Source organism: Pocillopora verrucosa, chromosome 11 (assembly GCF_036669915.1).
Source record: "Pocillopora verrucosa isolate sample1 chromosome 11, ASM3666991v2, whole genome shotgun sequence".
NCBI lineage: Eukaryota > Metazoa > Cnidaria > Anthozoa > Scleractinia > Pocilloporidae > Pocillopora > Pocillopora verrucosa.
Genome location: NC_089322.1, coordinates 1,815,159 through 1,839,344, shown reverse-complemented (window position 1 = coordinate 1,839,344; position 24,186 = coordinate 1,815,159). Strand labels below are relative to the sequence as shown.

The 24,186-nt window shown below is 38.1% G+C and overlaps 2 protein-coding genes across 2 annotated transcripts; both read left to right on the top strand.

The window, feature by feature from the left end:
- Positions 1-8,898: 8,898 nt before the first annotated feature.
- Positions 8,899-13,996, top strand: LOC136284300 (uncharacterized). Its single transcript, XM_066174323.1, has 2 exons — positions 8,899-9,523; positions 13,573-13,996. Exons 1-2 carry the CDS (start codon positions 9,461-9,463, stop codon positions 13,873-13,875), a joined length of 366 nt encoding a protein of 121 aa, XP_066030420.1. The 5' UTR covers positions 8,899-9,460; the 3' UTR covers positions 13,876-13,996.
- Positions 13,997-21,387: 7,391 nt separating this feature from the next.
- Positions 21,388-22,608, top strand: LOC136284299 (beta-1 adrenergic receptor-like). Its single transcript, XM_066174322.1, has one exon. The coding sequence runs from the start codon at positions 21,482-21,484 to the stop codon at positions 22,451-22,453; it is 972 nt and encodes a 323-aa protein (XP_066030419.1). The 5' UTR covers positions 21,388-21,481; the 3' UTR covers positions 22,454-22,608.
- The last annotated feature ends 1,578 nt before the right edge of the window (positions 22,609-24,186 follow it).

The window sequence follows — 24,186 nt, the reverse complement described above, 5'->3', positions numbered from 1 at the left end:
ACTGTCGAAGTAAAATTTAGTTATTTAAGATAAAAGTTCCATGCCATATCATCGGAAAAAGTAAATTAAGAAAACGCTGTTATTTCATGGTCACAACAAATTACTTAACAACTATTTTCGCTTTGTTTTTGTTTTTTGTTTTTACTTATTTTGCAAACAAGCTTAGTTAATCGTCAGATTTGTGCAAACGAAAGCAATAACGATGAAACTTTTTTTGTTGGCAATAAAAGTTACCCTTCAAAGTGAAAAGTGGTAAATTGAAGGAAAATATTGCATGATATCTGCCTGCAACGTGATCCATTAATTATAATTAGTGCAAACAAATGCTTTATCCCTTTATGCCCGTAAAAGTGTGTTCTCATTAAGGTAAGGAAAATTTTCATGGCGGAATTTATCTCAGTCCTTCCTAGTGTAATACTTATATTGGTAACAAGAACTCGCTTTTTTATGAGTTATAGCTTTTTCAAAGATGATTCAATGGAATTCCCCTCTTATCAACTATGGCTAAATAAAAAATGACTTATCAAAGCTTTGAGCCGTGTACTGTCGTGAACATAAACACCTTTTTGGAAAAACGTTTGGGTAAAGGAGGTGCGAAACGTCACAAAAAAAATTCTAAGAGACAACTCTAAGGGTATAACCAAGCCGGCCAAGAAAGGTGGTGTGAAGCTCATTTCAGGACTCATTTATGAAGAAACTTGCTGAGTTGTCAAAATTTTCTCGAAAACGTTATACACAAAGCTGTGACATACACTGAACATGCCAAAAGCAAGACGGCGACCGCCACGCTGTACGGCTTTGGAAACTGAAGAATGAAGAACTGACATGACGGAAAAGCTGTAGAGTAAGCAAGCGTGTAAACGGAAAGAGTGAAATTTTTATGACAGCTTCCAGCAGGACCGCAAGCTCTTAACTATGTTTTACTTTTGCGTACATTATTCATTTCCTGGTTTGAAATTGAAACAATATATTATGTAACGTCTGCATTATTTCCCCAAGGGATACCTGCTTAATTTCGTGTACCTGTGTTGTTGATGTTGCCTATTTTTTGTAGCTTTAGCAAGACTTAATATTATACAAAGAATGCAACGAGAATCAATTTGCTTCTTTCGTTTCTACATTTGTTTGTAGTCCATGTTCATTTTAACGCACCTCATCGGTATCTATGGGGGAACTAAGACGAGCTTAGTGTGGTCTTCGCCTTTGAGGTGCAAATATGTAGCATGTAAATCTCTGGGAACCATTTTTAGAAAATTCCAACGTCAATTTTAGAATAAAGCAGGCTTCACATGCGTGTCGAAATAACAACACCAGTCTTATCCGCATCATAATTAGCGAACGAGAACCCGAAACAAGAATAGGCGGACTGTCAAAGCATGAAATAGCTCGAGTGATGCTTTTTGCGTCAGTTTTAGAAACGCACCCCCTTTGTTCATTTGCAGTTTAGATTACTGCCAAAAACTAACGGTTTCGCTCAAATTCAGTAGCTTGCGGGCCAATATAATCTCGTACCCAGATCTTACTGTAACGGAAATGTACGTTACAACCGATTGGCCGAGAAAGGGGTGGGCACGAGACTTCCTATCGGCAGACCTCTGCCCGTGGGAAGACTTGAGACGATATCGGGGAGAGAGGTATGCTGGAGGTCTGGCACCACTAGCAGACTTCCAGCTGACTACCCTTTACAGAACTATAGAGAATTGGCTGCCATTGAACTGCCAATGAGGCAGGATCATAAGAGTATTACGGAGGCTTATGGGGGAACCAGGTAAATTTTATCGTGACACCCCAAACCCCCCCCCCTTTTCCCCCCTCCCGTCCCCCATAAAAAATTATCGGTCCGTAATTAAGCAACTTATCTTTTTATCTTTTTAAGTTGCACGTGTTAAGCGAATGGAGATAATCGAGGAAAATTGAAATTGACAATAGGGTCGGGGGCTTCTATTGAGAACATCATCACGGAGGAGAGCCTGGTTAGACTACGGTGTCGTTTGCGCGGGAAACTGAGCTTTAAGATCCACTCAATCCAATACGTTTAGAAATTCGTGATCTTTTCACACTTTATCATTTATCAGAGGTCATAAATGATGAAGGGTTCATTTTCTCGTAAGATGCATTCTCTTCAAGGAACAAGGCTTTCTATTGCTTTTTGCCGCATACTACTGGCAGTGGCCTTTCCTTTCTCAACTTTTCTTTCATGCTCTTCATCTTTATCCTTGTATTCTGATTCATAATACTTCTCTTTCTCGATGATTTCCTCAAGAAGCACATCAACTCGGTCTCCTCTACATCTATGCTTTATCCTGCTCTCTCTTTTTAGCGAGATATTTCTCTTTCAAGAAACAAAATTTGTCTTTCACGGCTCTTTAGGTAACCGTCAAGGCTGGATTCGTAACATCATTAAGTGAACAACTACAGTATTCCACAGATTACTGCGCTGTTAAGTTCGAGGTTAGTATTTGAAGGGTTCCGAGGCTAAAATCTCTCGCAGAAGGAGGGTATGAGGCTCATCGGTCCATTGCATTCTACGGAGGAGAATTACGAATCAAGGGTTAATTCTATTTACAGTCGAATCTAATACACAAGTTCTAATTTTACAGAAAAACTTACAAGGATTTGGCTGAACTTGGATGCTTGTTAGCAAACATTGTTTTTAACTTAAAGTACCTGTTGGAAAAAATCCTTCGTTGGAAACTGTATCCACATGTAATCGCCCCACTAGAAGGCACGGCCGAGAAAAAGCGCAAAGCTGGAAGATGCTGGCAAAAAGTGAACGAAATTCAAAAATTTACCTTGTTTATTAGGATTTGAATCTGCCGTTTTCTATAGAACCTCGAGTCGCCTGTTTTCACGTCGTTCACAGATCGAGCACGCGGTTTTCCACCTGTTCGCACTTGCGCAATAGCATTCCCAAGAAAAAATTTACTTCCGGTAGCCGTCATTCACTCAAGCCATTTATTTTCTTTTAATTTCCCATCTCAGCATCGGCTGCAACCATCTGCCGAGGTCTGAGGTCTCTTTACTTGAACGTTCAATGACGGAGGGTACCATCGTTGTTATTCTCAGTAAGTCTTAAGAGAAGTTGGCCTGCTAAAAAATATCGGAAACCAAACAGTATTTTTCTGAAATAGCGGCTCCAACGTTTTATAAGTAACCGAAAATCATGAGCAAATTGTATTGTAGGCAGTCTTCGCAATTTTTGCCCATATTCACCGAGCTTGAAGATCTTCGTTCGACTTGTATCGCCAACTGTGTCTTTAACATTTTTCTTAGTTACACCGCCTTCATATTGAATATTGTGACAATCTACGCCATACACAAAACTTCAACAATGCCAAACACTTTGAAAACTCTGCTGATAAGTCTTGCCTGCTTGGATGTTGCTGTCGGTTTGTTTAGTCAACCATTATACACTGTCTTTCTTATCAACTGGCTTCGATTAGACAATCCTAGCTGTAACACTCAACAAGTGCGGACGATTTCAAGTAGTTTATTATCAGCTGCCTTGTTCTTTGGTGTTGTGGCTGTAAGTGTAGACAGGCTCTTAGCTGTTCATCTTCATCTCAGATACCAAGAGCTTGTGACTCACAGGCGTGTTGTTATTATTGTGATTGGCATATGGCCATGGTGTATAGTGTATTTGTTTCTCTGATGATATTGTGGGGGCTTCTTAGTACTTGGGATCTTGCAGGTACAATTAATTTTGCTTTCAGTTTTATTATCACATTCGTGGTGTATATCAAAATTTATTGTTTTTTTAGAGGGCACGGTAACGAATCTTGCAATCTGATTGGTTCTTTACCCGGTCAGTATTTTCCTATCGCTGCCCACGGGCCACGTTAACGCTTTCGTGAATCGCCGAGTACATCCCAACTTTCGTTGTCATTTTTCATAAATATACCTCGTTCTCCGGCTGGGCAGTATTTTTAAGCAAACACGTCGGTCACTACCTCAAGCCAATAAATAACTTATGAATCCTCCCTTTTCTCTCTATCAAATCACTTTGGTTGACAGAAAAATATTGGTTTCAGAATGAATTTGTATAAACAATAGTGTCATTACGTTGGTTGACAAGCGGCCTAAAAACCGTCTGCAATTAATTTTAATCGTTCACAAAAAGTACCCAGAAAGTTGAAACGTGAGGTATTTGGTTACAGTTGAACTGAACGATGGAACTTTCATTCATTAATATCTGAATTTTCTCGAGCAATTTGTTCATAATAAAAAAAAAGCGAGCGAAGTTTTAATTTAAGTTCTACAACAAATATACTCTCCTGGTGAGTCTTTCCAATTCCGTTCAATTTGGACATGTGTACCTTGTGTGACAAAATTCCATTAAATGTCTGTCCCCTTGCTCAATATCATCATCAGTAAGAATTTTCTTTCCAAGAGTTTTACAGGCAAGGACAAAATGACGCCAACACTCAAGGTGGTTTTCAGGGAGAACTCCTTTTAAAGCAAACAATGAATAAACTACTGTCCAGTTCTTCCATTGATCAGCAGTAAATCCTGAAAAACTGTTGGCAATCTTTCCAGGTATGCGTCCAATATCTTGAGGCACTGTCATCCCATCGACCAGTTCTTGGATCCTTTGAAAGTCCTCATCAGATATGAAATCATTTTTTTCATTAAGCCACACATTTTTCATGATGTGTTTGGCTGTTCCCAGATAAAGATTGTGCATGGGGTCCACAACAAAGTAGCGAATACAATCAAAATAGTCTAGTTCTTGCAGAACTGAATACCTAGCACCTAACTGAGAACACAGTTTTTGTTGTGCAGTAGGGCTGGTTTCATCCATTGTTCTTTTTGCAGAACACTTATGCTCAGAGGATGTTCTGGGGCTCCAGTTTTCTCGATCAAAACCACTAAAATCGAGGCCATCTCTAGAACCAAAAGATTTCTTACAGCGAGAACACCCTTGTGATGACATGTGACCTAGAAATCCCCCTATTTTTCTTGTGGCTGGAATGTCTGAGGAGACACAAATGAGTCCAACCTTTATTGGTCGTTTAAAAAAACTACCATGAACTGAGAATCATTCCTTACAGGCCCACAAAGCTTGTAACTCTCTCACAAGCGGTTCAAGGAAAGTGTTGGCAGTTAGCTTTGGCTCTGAAGGTCCAGGCAGAATTCCAGTAACTATGATGTTCTCAAGTCTATATCTTTCATGACGAGGTAAATTAAGTAGAACAAGATACACAACTCCAACTGATCCTGGTGAATGCTTATGAGGTCTGAACCAATCTACATTAAGCATGAAAGCTAAGCTGTTCGAGTTTGAAAGAAACCCAGTTGAAGACAGCTCCCTCCAAACATTCCCTTGGTAGATATCTGTCTTAACATTTGCAGAGGAAACCTGATTTCTCCATTCTTGACATTTGTTCCACAGTCCAGGTCTAGCCAGAAGACGCTGCAAAGACTTCACAATTGAGTTATATGGATACACCATTCTTGGATAAAGAAATGTTTTTGTTCCAGTCTGAACAGTCTTTAGTAGTATTTCATCACAAGGACCTAGGGAAAAAAACTTCAAAAGTTATACAAACCCAGCTCATGTGGAAAACCTATAATTTAATATAGAAATCAAAAATTCTTTCTTACTGAGTACTCATTGCATACTCATTGAAACTCGTTCACTTCCAGAAAACCCTCTCCAAGATGATGAGAAAAGTCCACAGTTTTTCTAATAAGCAAAATAATCTTCATTTTAAGTATGCAGCAACTCACCAGTTTTGCTCCCCCAATATCTTTGATGTAGTATATAAAAAACAAGTGCAAGGGTTTGATTGTGGCATCCAAATGTTGAGAAACACGAAATGAAAGCACAAGGCTGCTGGTTTAATTTGTTTTGAGATGTTTGGATGCCACAACCAAACCTGAAGCAAGAGCCTTTTAGCTTGCTTCTCAAACTGCCTATTTCAATCATCACCTAAATTGTCACATTATTGTTATGCTCTTTTCATTGGTTGCATAATTTTGGACATTTTATCAGCAACTATCCATCTGTTGTCTCTTTGGGGTTTCTTTGGGGGATTCAAAGTGTGTGCTAAATTTATGGTAGTTTTGCTCATTTAGTTTATAGCTCTATGGTTAGTTGGAGCTTAATTATGGCAGAAAGTAATGCAGTTAACCGTTTACGCATCCCGAAAAGGGGTGAAGAGCAAGGTAAACTGCTAAAGGAAAGTGTTCCCAAATGTAGTGTAATTTTCTTATTTGCATTACACATACACATAAATCTAGATATTCAGTAGAAACGTATATCCAGATCACTGATGATCTGGATGTGTTTTTATTGGATATCTGGATTCATGCATGTGACGAAATACAGATATACATCTTTATCAAGTATCTAGATTTATGCATGTGACAAAATACTTTCCACTCATTGGCCAATAACCTCAGAATAATTAATGAGTTTGAGGAGGAATACATCACATGCACATAAAATGAACTGACTGCTAAGTAGTTTCTTACCTCTGCGACTCCTGTGTGGGTGTCTTGACCATGGTACAAACTTACATCGAGCTGAAACTTGCCTTCCACAACGGTTCTGGATGCAGTCTTTGTAATCATACAGGTTTTTGCAATTTGGGCACACAACATATTTAATAAATTCATCATTTCCTAGTAGCCCAAGGTTCTTCCTTAACTTGTAAAGCGTACTTGGCAAACGTTTTGAAAGTCTAGAAATTATACCATTCTCATCAAAAGTTCCAAGAAGCCCCAAGAAACGACTAAGAAATTTGAGTAGCATTTCAACAGCTGAGTCTGTAACAAAAAAAGCTGACTGCCAGGATACTAGAAACAATAACAACCAAAATACAAGAATACCGCATCTGTCGGAGATTGAGGGTGAATATTCATCGGCATTCTCAGTTGATTGATTCTGCTCAAAATCCTCTTCAGAGTCTTGAGCATTTGGAAAACCAGACCAGTCTTCGTTCACAGAATCTTCCCTGACATTTCTACCACTTTCATATGCTTCGATCTCTTCATCGTCGTCCTCAAAGTAAGACAGATCTTCTTCGCTAAAACGTTTCCTTAATCGGTCCTTGAGTCTTCTTCTAAGATCTGGAGACAAAGGGCTATCGATGAGTTCCGCCTCAGTTCCATCGATGCCCTCATCTACCTCATGGCAGTTGATCGGCGACTCTGTCTCAAGGCCATCGCCATTGCATAAGTTGCCGTTTGACAAAAGCTGTGGAGCATCATCAGCGTCTCGGTGGATTTCATCGCCAGAACTGTCCGGGCAAACGTGTGTCCTCGCTCCAGAATAGGAGTAACTATTTCCACATCTAGAACAATAAATTCGACGCCTATTCCGCCGATTCAGTTCGCGAGGAAAGCTTCTTTTTGGCATTGTAAGGTGCTCCAATCAGCGAAATAACGAAAAAGGAACTTCGATCCCAAAATACAGGATAAAATCTTGTCAAATACTTAATAAATTTTGTTAATTGTTTAAATTCACCACTAAGAACAATACTTTGATGAAGGATTTTAATTTTTGCGTCCCTCTTGGCGCCATACATAAGACCGCTGACCATCATGCACGAAATTTTTGACCAATCATATCGATTGTTATGACTGCACACTTCATCGGACCAATCACATTCCTTGTTTTAGTTTGTTCGTGAAGGGAAAACTCACAACAAGCATTCCACGTGCGACTTGCAAGTCGAGTGAAAGCTGTCTATTTACCTAACTCTTTATCGCGAAATGGCATCTAGCAGAGCCTCAAATGTATCCGAATTTCGCCAAGTCTTGAGCAGACTCAAAGATTTACATGAGAAGCTGGAAAGGTCCGATCAATCTAGTCTTGCAGCTAAATTGTCGGACATAAATGACTCCTTAAGCATTATCGAAGGTAACCAGACTGACTTCTCCGATACAGTCCTGCAAACTTTGGAGAGGATCCATTCTACGATGGTAAATGGCTTCAAAACTATGGAAGACAGGATATCCACGCTAGAAGCCAAACTAACCAGCCATGAGACTGGAAGCTATGATGCAGTGACGCCGCCGAATTCTTCAAGAAAAAGAAAAATCGCACGGCACCCTGATCTTTCGGTAAGATACGTGAATATTTTCCTCTTTGCTATTTCTTTGCGTTGAGAATGTTAACCATAAAAATTTATAAGATATATCAAAGGATTACCCGGTAAGAACATGGAAAGGGAAGTCAAAAGCCGTTTTCAAATTTCGTGCGCATTTTGTGATTTATATCACACCTTTTGATTGATCAAAGCCGATCCCCGCCATTTTTGACTTGCTGTCGGTTGCGAATTTCTTTTATCATCCGTCCTCTTTCGGTGACGCTAACGTCTCCTTAGTTCAAAGATGTGTTTATGCATGTGAGCGATTGATTTGTTTGCTCTCTCTTAGAAAGAGAGAAAGAATGACAAACTTAAATTATCTGATGTTTAAAACACTCAGTTAAATTCCTCTTGCATTTATTGATGATCATTCACAGCATTACGTCCGCTCCAAGATGGAACAGTTAGGACTGTCGTGGAACACGGAAAGGAAGTAAGTTCATAGCCAAAGGGGAGTAAAGATACTTGTAACATAGTTTGCGATTGAATAGTTTACAACGGAAGTCCATGTGGAAAGAAAGTGGGAGGTGCAAGATGTTTGAAGGGCTACGCATTAATAAAATCTCAACCACAAAGGAAAAAAGTAGAATCAAAGTGGTGAGAGCAGAAGTAAAAATCATCGTTTTAGTCCCACGTTTTCTTGATCACTCATGTTAGTCCATGGAAGTTCACTGTAAGAATACTATACTGAGGAATGCTGTGTCATGGCTCCATTTGGGCTATTTTTACCACTTACACCAAAAGAAGAGGTTTCTCATAAACCTAACCATTTGAATAATGAGTTACAGTTTCTATTTGGGGGCACCAAAGAGGGGGAACCTATGCTGGAAATGACTTTGAGGTTTTGCAATTTACTTTTATCTACACATTATATTCCAACAGGGAGAATGAGCCACCAAACCAAGAAGTTGCCAGAAGACTTCTCAAAGAAGTTCAAGAAGTTGAGCACGTAAAGAATGACTCTCTCTGCACAGAGAGGCGGATATTTGGTATGTTTCCCTTTGGTATTGATTGTTTTAATTGGGCAGGACCTTTAAGTCAACTATTTATCACTTATCAACTCCAAGAAATGGATATCTCACTCAACTTTTGCTTCATTGGGATTGATTTCTTTTAAAGTTAAACCGCAAGAAACCTGCTCTGTTTACATCACCTAAGTTGGCTCACAATGCCTACATGTTGTCTTTTTCAAACAGAGTAAATGATTTTAGCTCTGGCACATTAACTGTATAAAGCTAGTCAAATAATTTCTCGGGTACAGCTTCAGTATTAAACCTTGGTTTCCTGGCCTCACCTCAGAAATATTTAATTTTTCAGATGCTGTCTCTCAAAACTTTGCCTCCAACAAAAGAAAGAGGAGGCAGATGGAAAATGGTACATATGAGCAGTACCAAAGGGAACAGAAAAGGAGGCAAAGAATTAAAAGGGTAAGAGTTAGCTTGCTTCAATGATGTTTCTACACAAAAAGTTAACTGTGGACCATTTCATTCACCTCTTAAATTCTTTCTTTTCCTTTATTTCTCTACCCTATGTGATTGTGGAGATTGCCAGTATTGATGTTTTTCTGCTTGAGCTTAGTTTAATATTGAAAATTGAATGTCATGTTAGTTGTGCACTGAGCCAAGCAGTTTTGGAAATGTCTTTTAGTATTATGAGTTAGAGAGAAACATCTATTTCAAATGATGTAATCTCTCCTAACCACAACTATTGTTTATTTAATGAAAGTCTGCTAAGTAATAATAATAATAATAATAACGAATTTTTATACAGGATTGAAAAACCCATCAGTGTGTAACACTGTTGTCCTTGGGGTCCTGTCAAAAATAATAAATAAATAAATAAAATAAAATTTAACAAGATATAATCATTGATCTTAAGGTCTAGAAAAGCATACAATAAAATGAAAAAAAAAAAAAAAAAAAAATTAAAAATTAAATAAAAATGCTCTGAAAAGGATACCTATAACCACGTTTAGATAGAATTTAACTAAAATAATCTCGCAATTTGTTCTTAAATTTCAGTCTCGAATCTAACGACCTTAGTTCAGCAGGCAGGTTGTTGAAAGTCTTTGCTCCTTGGTAATAGAAGCTCTTTTTACCAAATTCTAAACGAACTTTGGGTAATTTCACTGATATACCGTTATTCCTAGTGGCCTTAGAATGAACCAGCCTTTCGAAGTAGTTCTTAAAGGGTGTGCAAACATTATTCAGGAGACAGTCGAAAACAAACAGACAGCTTTTACGCTTGATCAAATTGTTCACGGATGGGGGATTAAAAGAACTATTGCCGATAACTTTAAAGCCTCGTCGTTCGATGTTCTTTATCATTTCCTTTCGGTAATCCGGAAAGCTAAGACCAAGTGTTCCGCAATAGGTAAAGATAGGTGCGATCATAGTGTTATAGATCGATTCTGCACACTTTTGGTCGATCAAAGGACGAATTGATCGCAAGAGATTGATTCTGGTTGCAGCTTTTTTATAGATTCGGTCAAAATGTGATGCGAGGTTTAGTGATGAGTCAAGGTGAACACCTAAGTACTTATAGGTAGAGGTATTATTGATGAGTGACCCATTAGCAGAAAGTTTAAGTTCCTTGTCTTGAAGGTTGATTCTTTTAGCTGTTCCAAATAACATAGACTCCGTCTTGTCCTTTTTTAGGTTAATGATCAGTTCGTTGTCTTTAAACCACTCGCACAGGTTATTCATATCCTCGCTAAGGCTTCTCTGTATAGTATCAATATCTTTAGAAGAGGTATAGATGACTGAATCGTCGGCATAAGTGATAATCTTCGAATGTTGAAGCGGTTTATGTACATCGTTGAAAAAGATAATGAATAAGATAGGACCCAGGATACTTCGAAGTAGTTCTTAAAGGGTGTGCAAACATTATTCAGGAGACAGTCGAAAACAAACAGACAGCTTTTACGCTTGATCAAATTGTTCACGGATGGGGGATTAAAAGAACTATTGCCGATAACTTTAAAGCCTCGTCGTTCGATGTTCTTTATCATTTCCTTTCGGTAATCCGGAAAGCTAAGACCAAGTGTTCCGCAATAGGTAAAGATAGGTGCGATCATAGTGTTATAGATCGATTCTGCACACTTTTGGTCGATCAAAGGACGAATTGATCGCAAGAGATTGATTCTGGTTGCAGCTTTTTTATAGATTCGGTCAAAATGTGATGCGAGGTTTAGTGATGAGTCAAGGTGAACACCTAAGTACTTATAGGTAGAGGTATTATTGATGAGTGACCCATTAGCAGAAAGTTTAAGTTCCTTGTCTTGAAGGTTGATTCTTTTAGCTGTTCCAAATAACATAGACTCCGTCTTGTCCTTTTTTAGGTTAATGATCAGTTCGTTGTCTTTAAACCACTCGCACAGGTTATTCATATCCTCGCTAAGGCTTCTCTGTATAGTATCAATATCTTTAGAAGAGGTATAGATGACTGAATCGTCGGCATAAGTGATAATCTTCGAATGTTGAAGCGGTTTATGTACATCGTTGAAAAAGATAATGAATAAGATAGGACCCAGGATACTTCCCTGAGGAACACCTGTGAGAATGGGTTGAGGTTCTGATAGCACGCCTTTATATTGGACAACTTGTGATCTGCAGAAAAGGTAATCAGTGAACCATGCGAGTTCTGTTCCACGAACTCCGTAAGTTGAAAGCTTGCTCAGGAGGCCAGAGTGACTGATGGTGTCAAACGCCTTGGATAGATCGATGAAAACACAGCCTGTCAGGTTACCATTCTCACCTTCTCTTCTGATAACATCGGTAAGATGAGTAACGGCCAGTTCAGTAGAGCGCATGCGACGGAAGCCGTACTGAAAATGAGAAAGTAGACCATTCTGTTCAAAATGAGCCATCAGCTGCTTAAATACCACTTTCTCCAGGATCTTTGACATTGAAGGAAGTATTGAAATAGGCCTATAATTGTCGATTTCGGCCATTGAACCAGATTTAAAAAGTGGTACAATTTTAGCCGCTTTCCAGTCAGTAGGTACAGACCCTGTTGCGAGAGACAGGTTAATTATATGCGTGAGAGGCTTGGCTATTATATCAGCAGAGTCCTTTAACATTCCAGAAGGAAAGTTGTCAAGGCCAGAGGACTTATTTCTCTTAAGGCTCTTTAATGCATTAAAGACAACCTTTTCCGAGACTGATCTAAACTCAAAGTTCTCTAGCGGCTGCTGGGTGTCTATTGTAAGGGGCCTTTTCCAGACAAAATTGCAAAGAGGGAAGATCTTTCTTTTTAGAGATCGCGCAACATCAGTGAAGAATTTGCAGAACAAATTTGCAATAACCTCTTTGTCGGTTTCTACTGCTTCATTAACGAGAAAAGCTGCTCCTGGTTCCTTTGTAGACTTTGTAGGGTATAGTTTTTTAATAGCTGACCAAAATTTGTTAGGTGAACCCACAGTCTCCTCTAAGAGTTCACGGTGATACCTGCTTTTGCAATTTTTTACCATACCGTTAACTTTGTTTCGTTGGCGCTTGTACGAAGACCAGTCAATTTCACGATTTGTCTTTCTCGCTTTTCTCAAAAGCTGATCTTTGGTATTCATTTCTTGCTTTACCTTCTGTGTAAGCCATGGGCTGAGTTTCCCTTTGATCCTCTTCTTTATAGCTGGCGCATGCTTATCAATACATTCTTTCAGAATGGCTTTCAAAAAAGACCATGCTTCATTAACGCAGGAGGATTTAAAGACAGGTGTGAAACTATTGGACCGTAAATCATTGCAAAAGGATATAGGATCATAATTAGCATAGTTTCGACAGGTGATGGTTCTTGGCTGGAATTTATGGTTATGCAGCTTCCGGACACAACCAATCATATCATGGTCACTTAAGCCGGCGGGAATGACTTTAACACTATAAACATTCTGAGGGCGATTTGTGTAAATCACATCTATCAGTGTTTTTGAATCTTGCGTTACCCTCGTGGGATCCTTGATTAGCTGTTTAAGGCCAAAAGACAATAGCATTGCCTTCAGTTCTTTGTTGTCTGAGCTTACCAAATAGTTGCAGTTGATATCGCCTGTCAAAATGCATTCTTTGTTTTCAGATGATACAGCAGAAAGCATCGACTCCAGTTTATTTTCAAAATCTGCACAAAGATGCTTTGAAGAACTCGGGGGGCGATAAATAAAACCAATAAGGATACCCTTAGATTTTGGAAATAAAATTTCTATCCAGATACATTCGATTCCATCGCGTTCCAGGTCTAGTCTTCTATGAAAGGGGACAGAAGAGGAGATATAAACTCCCACACCTCCACCTTTGCCTGTTTTCCTTGGTCTATTAATGAACGTATAGCCATCCAGTTGAACTTGAGCCTCTTCACTGTCCGATAGATGAGTCTCACTGAGGGATATGATGTCTATATGCTTGGAATCATCGATCATTTGGCATAGACTATCCCTGTTCGCCACGAGGCCTCTGATAAGTCTTAAACTTTTCATGTTTTACCCTAGAAACTGGAGAAGAGACTGAGAGTGGTTACTGAGGAAGAAAAGAAGTCAGAATTGTTCGAGGCATTGCATTTGTCAATGATATCCTCAGATGAATCTGATGGCGAGGATGACACCCTGTCCACAAAGCATCTTGTCTGGAGGACAGAGGAGGTTTCTTCTTTCTTCAAAGAACTGGACTCACGGCATAGGGCAAATATGTCCACCCAACAAAGGAGGCAGTCTGTAAACAGGCAGGTTGGCCGTCCAAGTACCAGAAGCCACAATGAAGTGCCAGAGAAATTGCTCTGGGCCATTAAATTGTAATTATTTTCTATTTTTTTTTCCATGAATGCTGTTATTGTTTACTAGGCAATTTTGGTTACAGTGGATCCATTAGAGTAAAGCAGTAATTAATGGATGTTCTTGATTTAGATTAAATATGGGATATTTACTTCTAGAGGCCCTGCTATGTTCCTTAAGTTCAACTGCAAAAGTTCTTTTACACTTGAGGATGGTGTTGAGTAGGATTTTTCAAACTCTAATGTTTGAGCCTAGAAATTTTCTGAGTATTTTTGTGATGTTTATCAAAATTAAGGAAACAGCTCGAAATGTTGAACTGGATGATACATGTAAAAGGTTCTTTTACAACTGCCTATGTGAGTCCCAATATAATCATCCAAATTTCACATATATGCATTTCAACATTTTCCCAATTTTACATATGATCCACCTTAGGTGGTGAACAGACATTAGGTTTCACTCATTTTTGTGCAAGGTTTGTTTGTGTCATTTAGAAGTCTCATTTTATTGACCAAAATGAAGCAGATTGTATTTGTTTGCCAAGGGTGAGACATACAATTTTGTTGATATTGTAGTAAGAGTGCATTTTTTTTCGCTGATACTTTTAAAATTTTTTTTAAATGTTAGATTACAAGGTTTTCTGTGTTGTGAATATTTGTAAAAATCGTATGATTAAGAACTGATGTAACTAGGTGAATACTACTTTGATTAATTGGTAATAAAAAGGCTTCAAAAAAATTTATGTTAAGGCTCTTATTGCTTGCGTCACATACGGGAGGGAATGATTCCAAGTAGTTCAATGGATCATTTGATTTGCGAAGTGGATTCAGCGACTGGTAGAACTTCTTCAAAATCGTTCTAGATCAAGGGAGCCTGGAGCTAAAGAAATTATGAGCGAGAGAAGTAAATGTAAATATAAATTTCCAAATGGTTGACAGTGTAAAACACCGATGAATATAGGAATACATGCCATTTTCCGCACGATAATCGAACGGCAAATACAAGAAAATGCGTGGGAATAACCGCATTCGGGTGGTGAACCGCCACTAACAACGCGTTTTCTCAACGCAAACAGCTGCAAACGCTAGAAAATATTGTATTTCAATTTGTTAGCCAACCCGTGAACGTTGGACGACACTTGGTTTTCAAGCGTTATCTACGCATTTACTGTCCTAGAAAATGGAAGAAAACGCATTGTCTTCAACGGAAAACGTCTGTGAAAACAATGTTTTGTTACTGGGAAAACACCAGTAAACAATGGAATACAAACTGTTTTCCCGTCTGTTAACCGTACTCTTAACACTAAGAAAACAATCGTTTTCATAGAGTTCACTGTGGAGGAAAATTGCTGGATAATGGAACGAATACTCCAATTTGCCGACTCGAAAACAACGGGAGAACGTTGGATTTTCTTTTCGGAAAATGTCAGAAAATGCGTGAATAATGCTGCGTTTTCAAATATTCACAACTTGTTTTCCGAACGGGTGAACACCACTTTTTTTGCAGTGGAAGGAATTGAGAAAAGGCTGCATTAAATTCCCTTGTGTCTTGTTGGAGTGTGCCGTTCGAATTTAGTTTTTGTGAAGGAAAGATCAGAGTTAAACACGCCATTACAGCAAACAAACGAGCAAACTCTCACAACTTCAAAATAAAAAATTGAGTTTACTCACAATTAATTTCCTCGCCGTTTACTTAATGAACAGAGGTAAATCTTCGTACATGACTGAATGGTCGATGAGAGTAAATAATACTTTCCGTTAGATCATTAACTGATTTTTGACAGTTCTAACCAAACTAGTTCTGTTGGTTTTCAAATGTTCCTACGATTTTTTTTTCTTGCGCGCTCTCTAATTGACAGGTGTCAGATTGTGACAGATACTTGTAAAAATAATGTTTCAAAGTATGTTTGGAAGCCTTTTAAATCACCTTTGTCGTTACGGAAATAAAAATGTTTCGGCATCTCTCTTAAATTTGCATCACCTCTATTTTAACTACCATTTACTCACTCAAAAATTGTTCAGTTTATGGAAGATCTTGCCGTACTTACGGCCATAAGTCATTCGGGTTCTTTCGGAAAGAATTTAGTCAAGTTTAAAAACAATAAATATGTTATTTACCGGCTAAGGGTCGATCCGTATGGTGAAAAACTGTGACCTCGGTCTTGAAAATGCTGCTCTCGGCCTACGGCCTCGGGCAGTATTTTCAAGACCTCGGTCACAGTTTTTCACCATACGGACCTCCCAGCCGGCAAATAACATATATATATATATATATATATATATATATATATATCTAACTGTGCGACGGCACAAAAATCATACTCAGTCCATGCAAATACGAAACGAAGCTTAGTCTGAGGAGATAAAAAACTTTATTGTCCTCATTACATCCACAGTTGGCATATTCTACGTATATCTTGTGTTTTGAATTTGTTATTTGCCCTACCTCATTTGAAAGGCTGTTATTCAAATCCACGGCTCGAGTATCGTTTTTTTGATGAGTTCTCACGCACTGAAAGACGATCTCACTCAACTCGGCGAAAAAATCGGTAAATTGAAAGAAGAATGCTCCAGGATCTCTGCCTGCAACGTGATCCATTCAACAAAATCTGCGCAAACAGATGCTTTATAACTCTATGCCCGTAAAAAACTTGTTCTCATTAAGGTAAGTGCAATCTTCTTCGCGGACTTTACCTCACTCCTTGTTAGAGTAATACTTCTTTAGAAAAAATTGATTATATTAAAAATTTGTTAGATTATATTCTGTGGCAATTCTAAAATATCTTTCAAAATCTCAAAGAATATTTCTAAAACTCTCGATTTCTCCTGGTTTTCAAGAACAACAGAACGGGGATCAAACTTCGCCAAGGGAGTTTCGGGGAGGGGGGGAGGGGGGATGATCAGTTGTCGCCAACAGAGTGTAAAGAGAGATTATTAAAAACTAACATTACAATATTACAATCTTATGGGGGAAAATGTTGTTTTTATCTTGACACAATCAAAATCCTCCTTAGGAAATAAATAAAACATAAAAAAGCTTTCAAGATTACAACAATACGTTCTGAACAATAAGCAATGCTTGGTTTAGTTATCTTAACCGATAATCAGTTATGGAACTTTCGGTATCACCGGTTTTCTAACACTGACTTCGCTTTTCCCAAATGAGTTTTTGCAGTAATCGTTGCTTTTAGCAGTAAAAGCGTTTAATATGAGTTTCTACAGAAGAAAGCCATTAAAAAAAGTTCACGTGTAATATATCTTCCTGGGAGACTACTCATTATTTATCGCCTGTGAGGGGATAGGAGGGCGTTAGAGGATCTTGGTCGAGTCACAACAATGTTTACACAGTCCCCCATAGGGTTCTATAAGATTCCTACGACCCCTCCCTCCCTTGTTGACAGTTAATTGGCAGTCAATATATTATAGTCCCCTATTAATACTCTGTTGGCGACGACTGCACCCCCCCTCCGCTTTCTTTAACCCTTTAACTCCCAAGAACTGATTGCTAATTTTCCCCTCTACTTACTACACATTTTCTTGTAAGTAAGTTACAAGAATTTGATGTTAGATCAAGGTAACAACTTCTACCTGATAAGTTTAAGTATTCTCATTACCTGTTCGCTGGATAATGTATGGATGTTTTAGGGAGAAATTAGTTTTAAATCATTCCTGGGAGTTAAAAGGTTAAAGCCAGGAGAAATCGACGTTGTTACAAATAATCTCCAAGATTTTTGAAGACATCTTCAAATCATTACGTAATCATCATGGATAAGTCCGAAATTTGAGCCGTCGATTATCTCAACAAAAGCTTTCAAGCAATTTTATTACGAGACTAATTTTTTTGACTACATTTTACATAATTGACACATTAACTTGTCTAGAAATTGGTCGGCATTTTAGGTAGGTTTTCTTTCGCCACCGCGGCTGAAAAACAGCTCAAACAACGAAAACCCTGTAAAAAGCACTGCTTTTTGGTTGTCGGTTTAGAAAAAGGGCTGTTTAGAGAAGTTAATTGCCAAGGAAATCGAAAATTACGAACCGACCCAGCTTGACACTTTGCTCGAGCGATCCAACGCCGAAATTAAAAACAAACATGGTTAATCCTCCAGTAAAATTCAGTAATTAAAAATAAAGGTTGTGTACCATATCATCGGAAGAAGTAAATAATAAACACTTTAATTGGTCACAACAAGCTACTGATATCGATATCTCCATGATATCAACTCACTCATAAAAGATAGGACCCTCTATTCCAGACGAACACAACGTGTTGCGATGTTACTCTTTGGGGAGACAGTTTCTCGTTATTTCGGGCAGTGATTCTCTCAAAATGTTACCTTTCCTCCCAAAAGTGATGAACTTCAACAAAAGGAATCCTCTTGATTCTCGCAGTGGGATTTTGGGATGTCAGCCAATGACAAAGAAAGAACTTACGTCAAACAAATTAATTCACATATGGAGGCAGTCAAGATGTTCAATTGTATTTTGAAATCGACATTTTTTCTCCCGAGGCTTGTTTTTAAATCATATACCTTATAGATGTAAATACTCGTACAAAAACAAGATAAAAAGTGTCCTTGAAAGCCTCCCTTGCTCCAGCCCCTAGCTCCGCCGTCCCAGAGGTATTCATGTATCACCATAAACGATACTCGAACGCGATTGTAAAATTGCGCCAGATGGCTGATTTGCTCTCTAAGATATGCTCTTCGGTATTTCTATGAGGGCGCGTTCAATGTGTCTCACCTTTAGCAGTAAATGACAATGTGCTATGGACCTCTTTCTAATACCTCAATTCTCGCTATTTGCGAATCAGTTTTTTCAATAATCGTTCCCGTTAGAAGTAAATGCGTACAATTTGGGTTTCTATAGGAGAAAGCCATTAAAAATAATTCATCTGTCATATATCCTACAAAAGGAAGGGTCAATTTTTTGGGGGCAGGGGGGGCAGGGGATTCCGTAGTACACATGATTTATTCATATCAAAGTTTCCGTCGCTCTTAATTTAAAATCAGAATTAAAAACCAATAACGGTGGTTGCGGACTTAAGCTTCGGAAAAGTTTTCTTTTTCCTTGTAAATTTTCCCAAATAATTGCCAACTGTTTTGCCAAATCTCTGAAACCAGCTCTGACAACTAAATGACATGCCAGCTTCGAATAAAACAGAAGGAAACCTGTGCCATCTTTCTGCCTCAAAAGCAGAATTCCCAAATTACTCTGTAATAGTGGGAAACGAACGTTTTCCTTTTTAATAAAGATTCAACGCTTTGACTACTCTTGATGTATAATTTGAAGAAATTCTCAAGCAAACAGGTAATGAGAATGACAGAGATGATCAATTTAGGGATATGGTATTGAAAGTAAGATTCTCAGGACTAAAAAACAAATAAATATAAGGTATGATCGTGAGTGAAGGGAATAAACTTGCACGTCTGTCAGAAGTTAAAGCTTTAATTGATCCTGCTATAAAACAGTATAGCGTAACATTGAGTGCGTCTCATAATACCTCCAGGAAAAAAAACAAAAAGGGATTAGCATTAACGAGGGAAGAAGAATCGATGTTAATAATTAGCTAATGAGTGGATTCAATACGAAAATGGATTAAACAACATACTTGAAAATTAAACAAACAAAGAAAAGCATCGAGTTTACCTTAACACTTTGAGGTAAAAACTTAGTGAAAGCAAAATGCTGCGTATGAAAACAAAAACAGACCAAATGTAACGAGACCAAAAGTTCCATTACGTATGTTTTATTAATATTTTAGCACATAGCTAACATAGCTAGCTGTCACTCTGGGATAAAATTTAAAATGAGCTCAATATTTTTTCTTTACTCTTTGAATCGCATATTTCTTAATTCATCTCTGAACCCTGTAATTAACTGCTGGAATATGAGACACATTGGACACGTCATCGTAGACATACTGCGGAACATGTCTCGGAGATGAAATCGGTCAGCGTAATTTAAAATCGGTCCTCAGGTGTCTTTTGCATCAATAACTAAAATCTTCTGTGCGGCTAACAAGCACTTTGTGCGGTTTGCTGTCGATAGAGTAAACAGGGATTCAATAACATGTCCCAATGGCCAAAATTATTGTGCAGTTCAATTTTTTAATGACGTAATGTATTTAGGAATTGCAGTAGCAAAGACGAAGAGATTAAATTGAATACTAAAGCTGGTTTCAATTTAGTGAGATGTTGTTATTATGAAGGTACTTGAAGAGGAAGTAAATAGCAAGTACACGAGAGTCAGTTTTTTTCTTTAGTGAGATGTTGTTATCATGAAGGTACTTGAAGAGCAAGGAAATAGCCAATAATAAAATGAAAGAACAGCATCAACATGGATCTCAAAATAGACATGTAAAGATAACAACAAGCTACTTGGACTCAGGAAAGGGTGACCGCCACTGCTGAATCCTTTACACCCTAACATCAATATGCATATTCTCCATACTGTTCTCTATACATTTCCAATGACACTGACAAGGAGAATTTGCGTAACAAGAAAGAACTGCTTTTATCTGGTGATCATTTCCAATTTTCCCATAACCTTAATGTGTGATGCAGGGTTGATGTTGTAAAGAGAAATTAGAAGCTAGTCACTCCCAGGGGTCAAAGGATTAATAAAGGTGACCGCTTGATGGAGGTGAAAATTACACTAACTAAGGGATACCATTTTCAACACTTTAACAAACGACCGCCCAAAACAGGGTGACCGCTAATGTGGTGCCGCTTCGTACAGGTGCCATTGTATTCCTATCTGACTCTTTGTAAAACGTCATGACAAGTTATTTATACTTGTCAATTAATTTTTTGTTCCTGCTGATCAATATTTTGACAAATTTCGCATAACTTAGTTCCTTCTAATATATAATTTTGGCCAAGAGATTGTAAATAGTTTATGATCTCTTGTTTTGGCCAAATCGAGAAATTAAAGTCCCGCGAAATTAATTAATTAAAAAAGCGCATTTCAAGTCTCATTTGCGAAGAAGCTCGTGGTTGTATGTATGCCTCCTTGAGGCTATCAAAAAAAATTTCAGTATTTCCTTTACACCCTTGCTAACTCTTCATTCTTCTGCTAAGTTCTTCATTCTTCAGCCTCCAAAACCGTAGAGCGTGCGTTTTTGTCGTTTCAGCGGGTATACAACGTCCATGGCGGTCACAGTCTTGCACTTAGCGTGCTCAGTGTATGTCACCGCGTCGCGTATTACGTTTTCGAGGAAAACTTTAAGAGCTCCATGAGTTTCTTCCCAAATGAGACCTGAAATGCGCTTTCTTATGTTTTATTAATATCCTAGTTAACATAGCTGTCACACTGAAATAAACGAAGGCAATTAAAATGAGCTTAATCTTAAGAACATGAACGAGAAATTGAATGAGCTCTACAAACGTGCAGTTACACTTGTTAAGCGAATGGATGTAATCAAGGAAGACTTATAATCATTTTCTTGTAGCTTCCTGTCTCATCACCGGCCGCAACCATCTGCTGAGATCCAAAGACTGTTTACTTCAACGTTGAATGACGGAGGGTACTATCGTTGTTATCCTCAGTAAGGCTTGTGAGAAGTTTGCCCGCTAAAATATCGCAAACCATTCAGTATTTGTCTGAAATAGCGGCTCCTAGCGGAAATCATGAGCAAATTGTTTTGTAACCAGTCTTCGCAGTTTTTTCCCATATTCACCGAACTTGAAGATCTTCGTTCGACTTGTATCACCAACTGCGTCTTTAACATTTTTCTTACTTACACCGCCTTCATGTTGAATATTGTGACAATCTATGCCATACACAAAACTGCAACAATGCCAAAAACTCTGAAAACTCTGCTGCTAAGTCTTGCCTGCTCGGATGTTGCTGTTGGTTTGTTTATTCAACCGTTATACACTTTCTTTTTGATCAACTGGCTTCGATTAGACAATCCTGGCTGTAACACTCAACAGGTGCGGACGATTTTAGGTTATTTATTCTCAACCGCTTCGTTCCATGGTGTTGTGGCTGTAAGTGTAGACAGGTTCTTAGCTGTTCATCTTCATCTCAGATACCAAGAGCTTGTGACTCACAGGCGTGTTGTTATTGTTGTGATTGGCATATGGGTGTACAGTGCATTTTCCTCTTTGATGATATTTTGGGGGCTTCTTGGTACTCGGGATCTTATAAGTACAATTAATATAGCTTTCAGTTTTATTATCACACTCGTGGCGTACATCAGGATATATCTAACTGTACGACGGCACAAGAATCAGATTCGATCCATGCAAATACGAAACGAAGCTCATTCTGAAGAGATCAACTTCAGTGTCCTCATTAAATCCACAGTTGGCATATTCTACGTATATCTCGTATTTTTAATGTGTTATTTGCCCTATTTCATTTGCATAGCTGTTATTCAAATCTATAGCTCGAGTATCCCCTTAAAGAAACTTTTCCTTTACTCGCTGACTCTCGCGTACCTGAATTCATCTTTGAACCCTGTCATTTACTGCTGGAAGATGAGACACGTTCGACACGCTATCATAGACATACTGCGAAAGATGTCTTGGATCAGCAATCGGCCATTTCGGATCAACTACAATCGGTCATCGAGTGTCGTGCATATTGATAACTGATGCCTTCTGTGTGGCTTACAAACACTACATACAGTAGTTGTTTACTACAAAGTGAAATAGTGACAAACAAGATTGTACCGCATAAACTTTGTGATATGATCCAGCAGTCAAACGATCGCTTAGTTCTAATTTTAATTACTCAATAAATCGAATAATCTGTAGTGTGATAGGGAAAGGCTAATTTGAGCAAGAAAGCTGGTTTTGTCATCGATGGATAGTGAAATTGTAATCATGGATGTAAATAAAAGTAGGATACGACTCAAGATTTTATTCACATCAAGGCTTCTGTTGCTCTTAATTTCAAATCAGAATTTAAAACCAATAACGGTGGTTGCGGACTTAAGCTTCGGAAAAGGTTTCATTTTTCCCTTGTAAATTTTGCCCATAACTGCTAACTATTTCACCGAATCTCTTAAAACTAGTACTGGCAACTAAGTGACATGCCAGCTTCAAATAAAACAGAAGGAAATGTTTTGCCATCCATCCTTCTGCCTCAAAAGCAGAATTCCCAAATTACTCTTTAGTTAATAGACAGACAACCCCTTGACTACCCTTAATGTGTAATTTGAAGAACTTCTCAAGCAAACAGGTAATAAGAATGAGAGAGATGATCAATTTGGGGATATAGTATGGATAGTAAGAATGTCAGGACTAAACAACAAATAAAAATAAGGTTTGATCATGAGCGAAGGGAATAAACTTCCAGTTCTTTCATTAGAAGTTAAAAACTTTAATTGATCCTATGATAAAAAGATATAGCGTCACATTGAGAGCGTCTCGTGATGCCCTCAGGAAGAAAAACAAACAGGAGCTAGTATTTACGAGGGAAGAAGAATCCATGTTAATCATTCGCTAGTGAGTGGATTCAAAACGAAAATGTATGATCAATATCCTTGAAAATTAACAAACAAAATCTTGATAATAACGGGAGTTTTGAGAACTTAAAATTAAGTTTGTTATTTCTTTTGTTTATATGCAAATAACAGATAGATTTTGAAATCATTATGACAATTCTTTGCAATTTCTAGACAAGTTGATGGGTCAATAAAATGAAATGTATTGAAAAAATTAGTTTCGAAATAAAAGTGTTCAAAAGTTTGTTTATACAGGTAATCGACGGCTTAAATTTTGGGCACATCTATGATGATTATGTGGCAATTTGAAAATGCCTTTCAAAATCTCGGAGAATATTTCGAAAACCCTCGTAAATGCGTATAATCTGAGTTCACAGCAGAAAGCCATTAAAGATAATTCATCTGTCATTTACCTCCTAAGAGACTGGTCATTATTTGTCACCTGTGGGGAGAGGGGGGTGTTGGAGGATCTTGGTCGAGTCACAACAATCTTTACACAGCCCCCCATAAGATTCTATGAGATTCCAATCACCCCTCCCTCCTAGCTGACAGTTAATAGGTCACTCAGTCTCCTCTTAATACTCTGTTAGCGACAACTGAAACCCCTTCCATCTTTCCTTGGAGCCAGGAAAAATCGACGCTGTTACAAATAATCTCCCAGATTTTGAAAGACATCTTTAAATCATCACGTAATCGTAATGGATAATCCTGAAATTTAAGCCGTCGATTATCTATCAAATAAAACAAACTTTTATAACGAGAATAACTTTTTGACTATATTTTACATAACTGACCCATGAACTTGTCTAGAAATTAGAAAGAATTGTTAAATTAATTCAAAAACCTATCTGCTATTGCGTCTAAGCGAAAGGAGATTAC

Coding starts and splice junctions, on each gene's coding strand:
- LOC136284300 (XM_066174323.1), top strand. CDS start 9,461: ATGGAAAATGGTACATATGAGCAGTACCAAAGGGAACAGAAAAGGAGG. Junction 9,524..13,572: donor GGAGGCAAAGAATTAAAAGG/GTAAGAGTTAGC, acceptor GTTTTACCCTAG/AAACTGGAGAAGAGACTGAG.
- LOC136284299 (XM_066174322.1), top strand. CDS start 21,482: ATGAGCAAATTGTTTTGTAACCAGTCTTCGCAGTTTTTTCCCATATTC.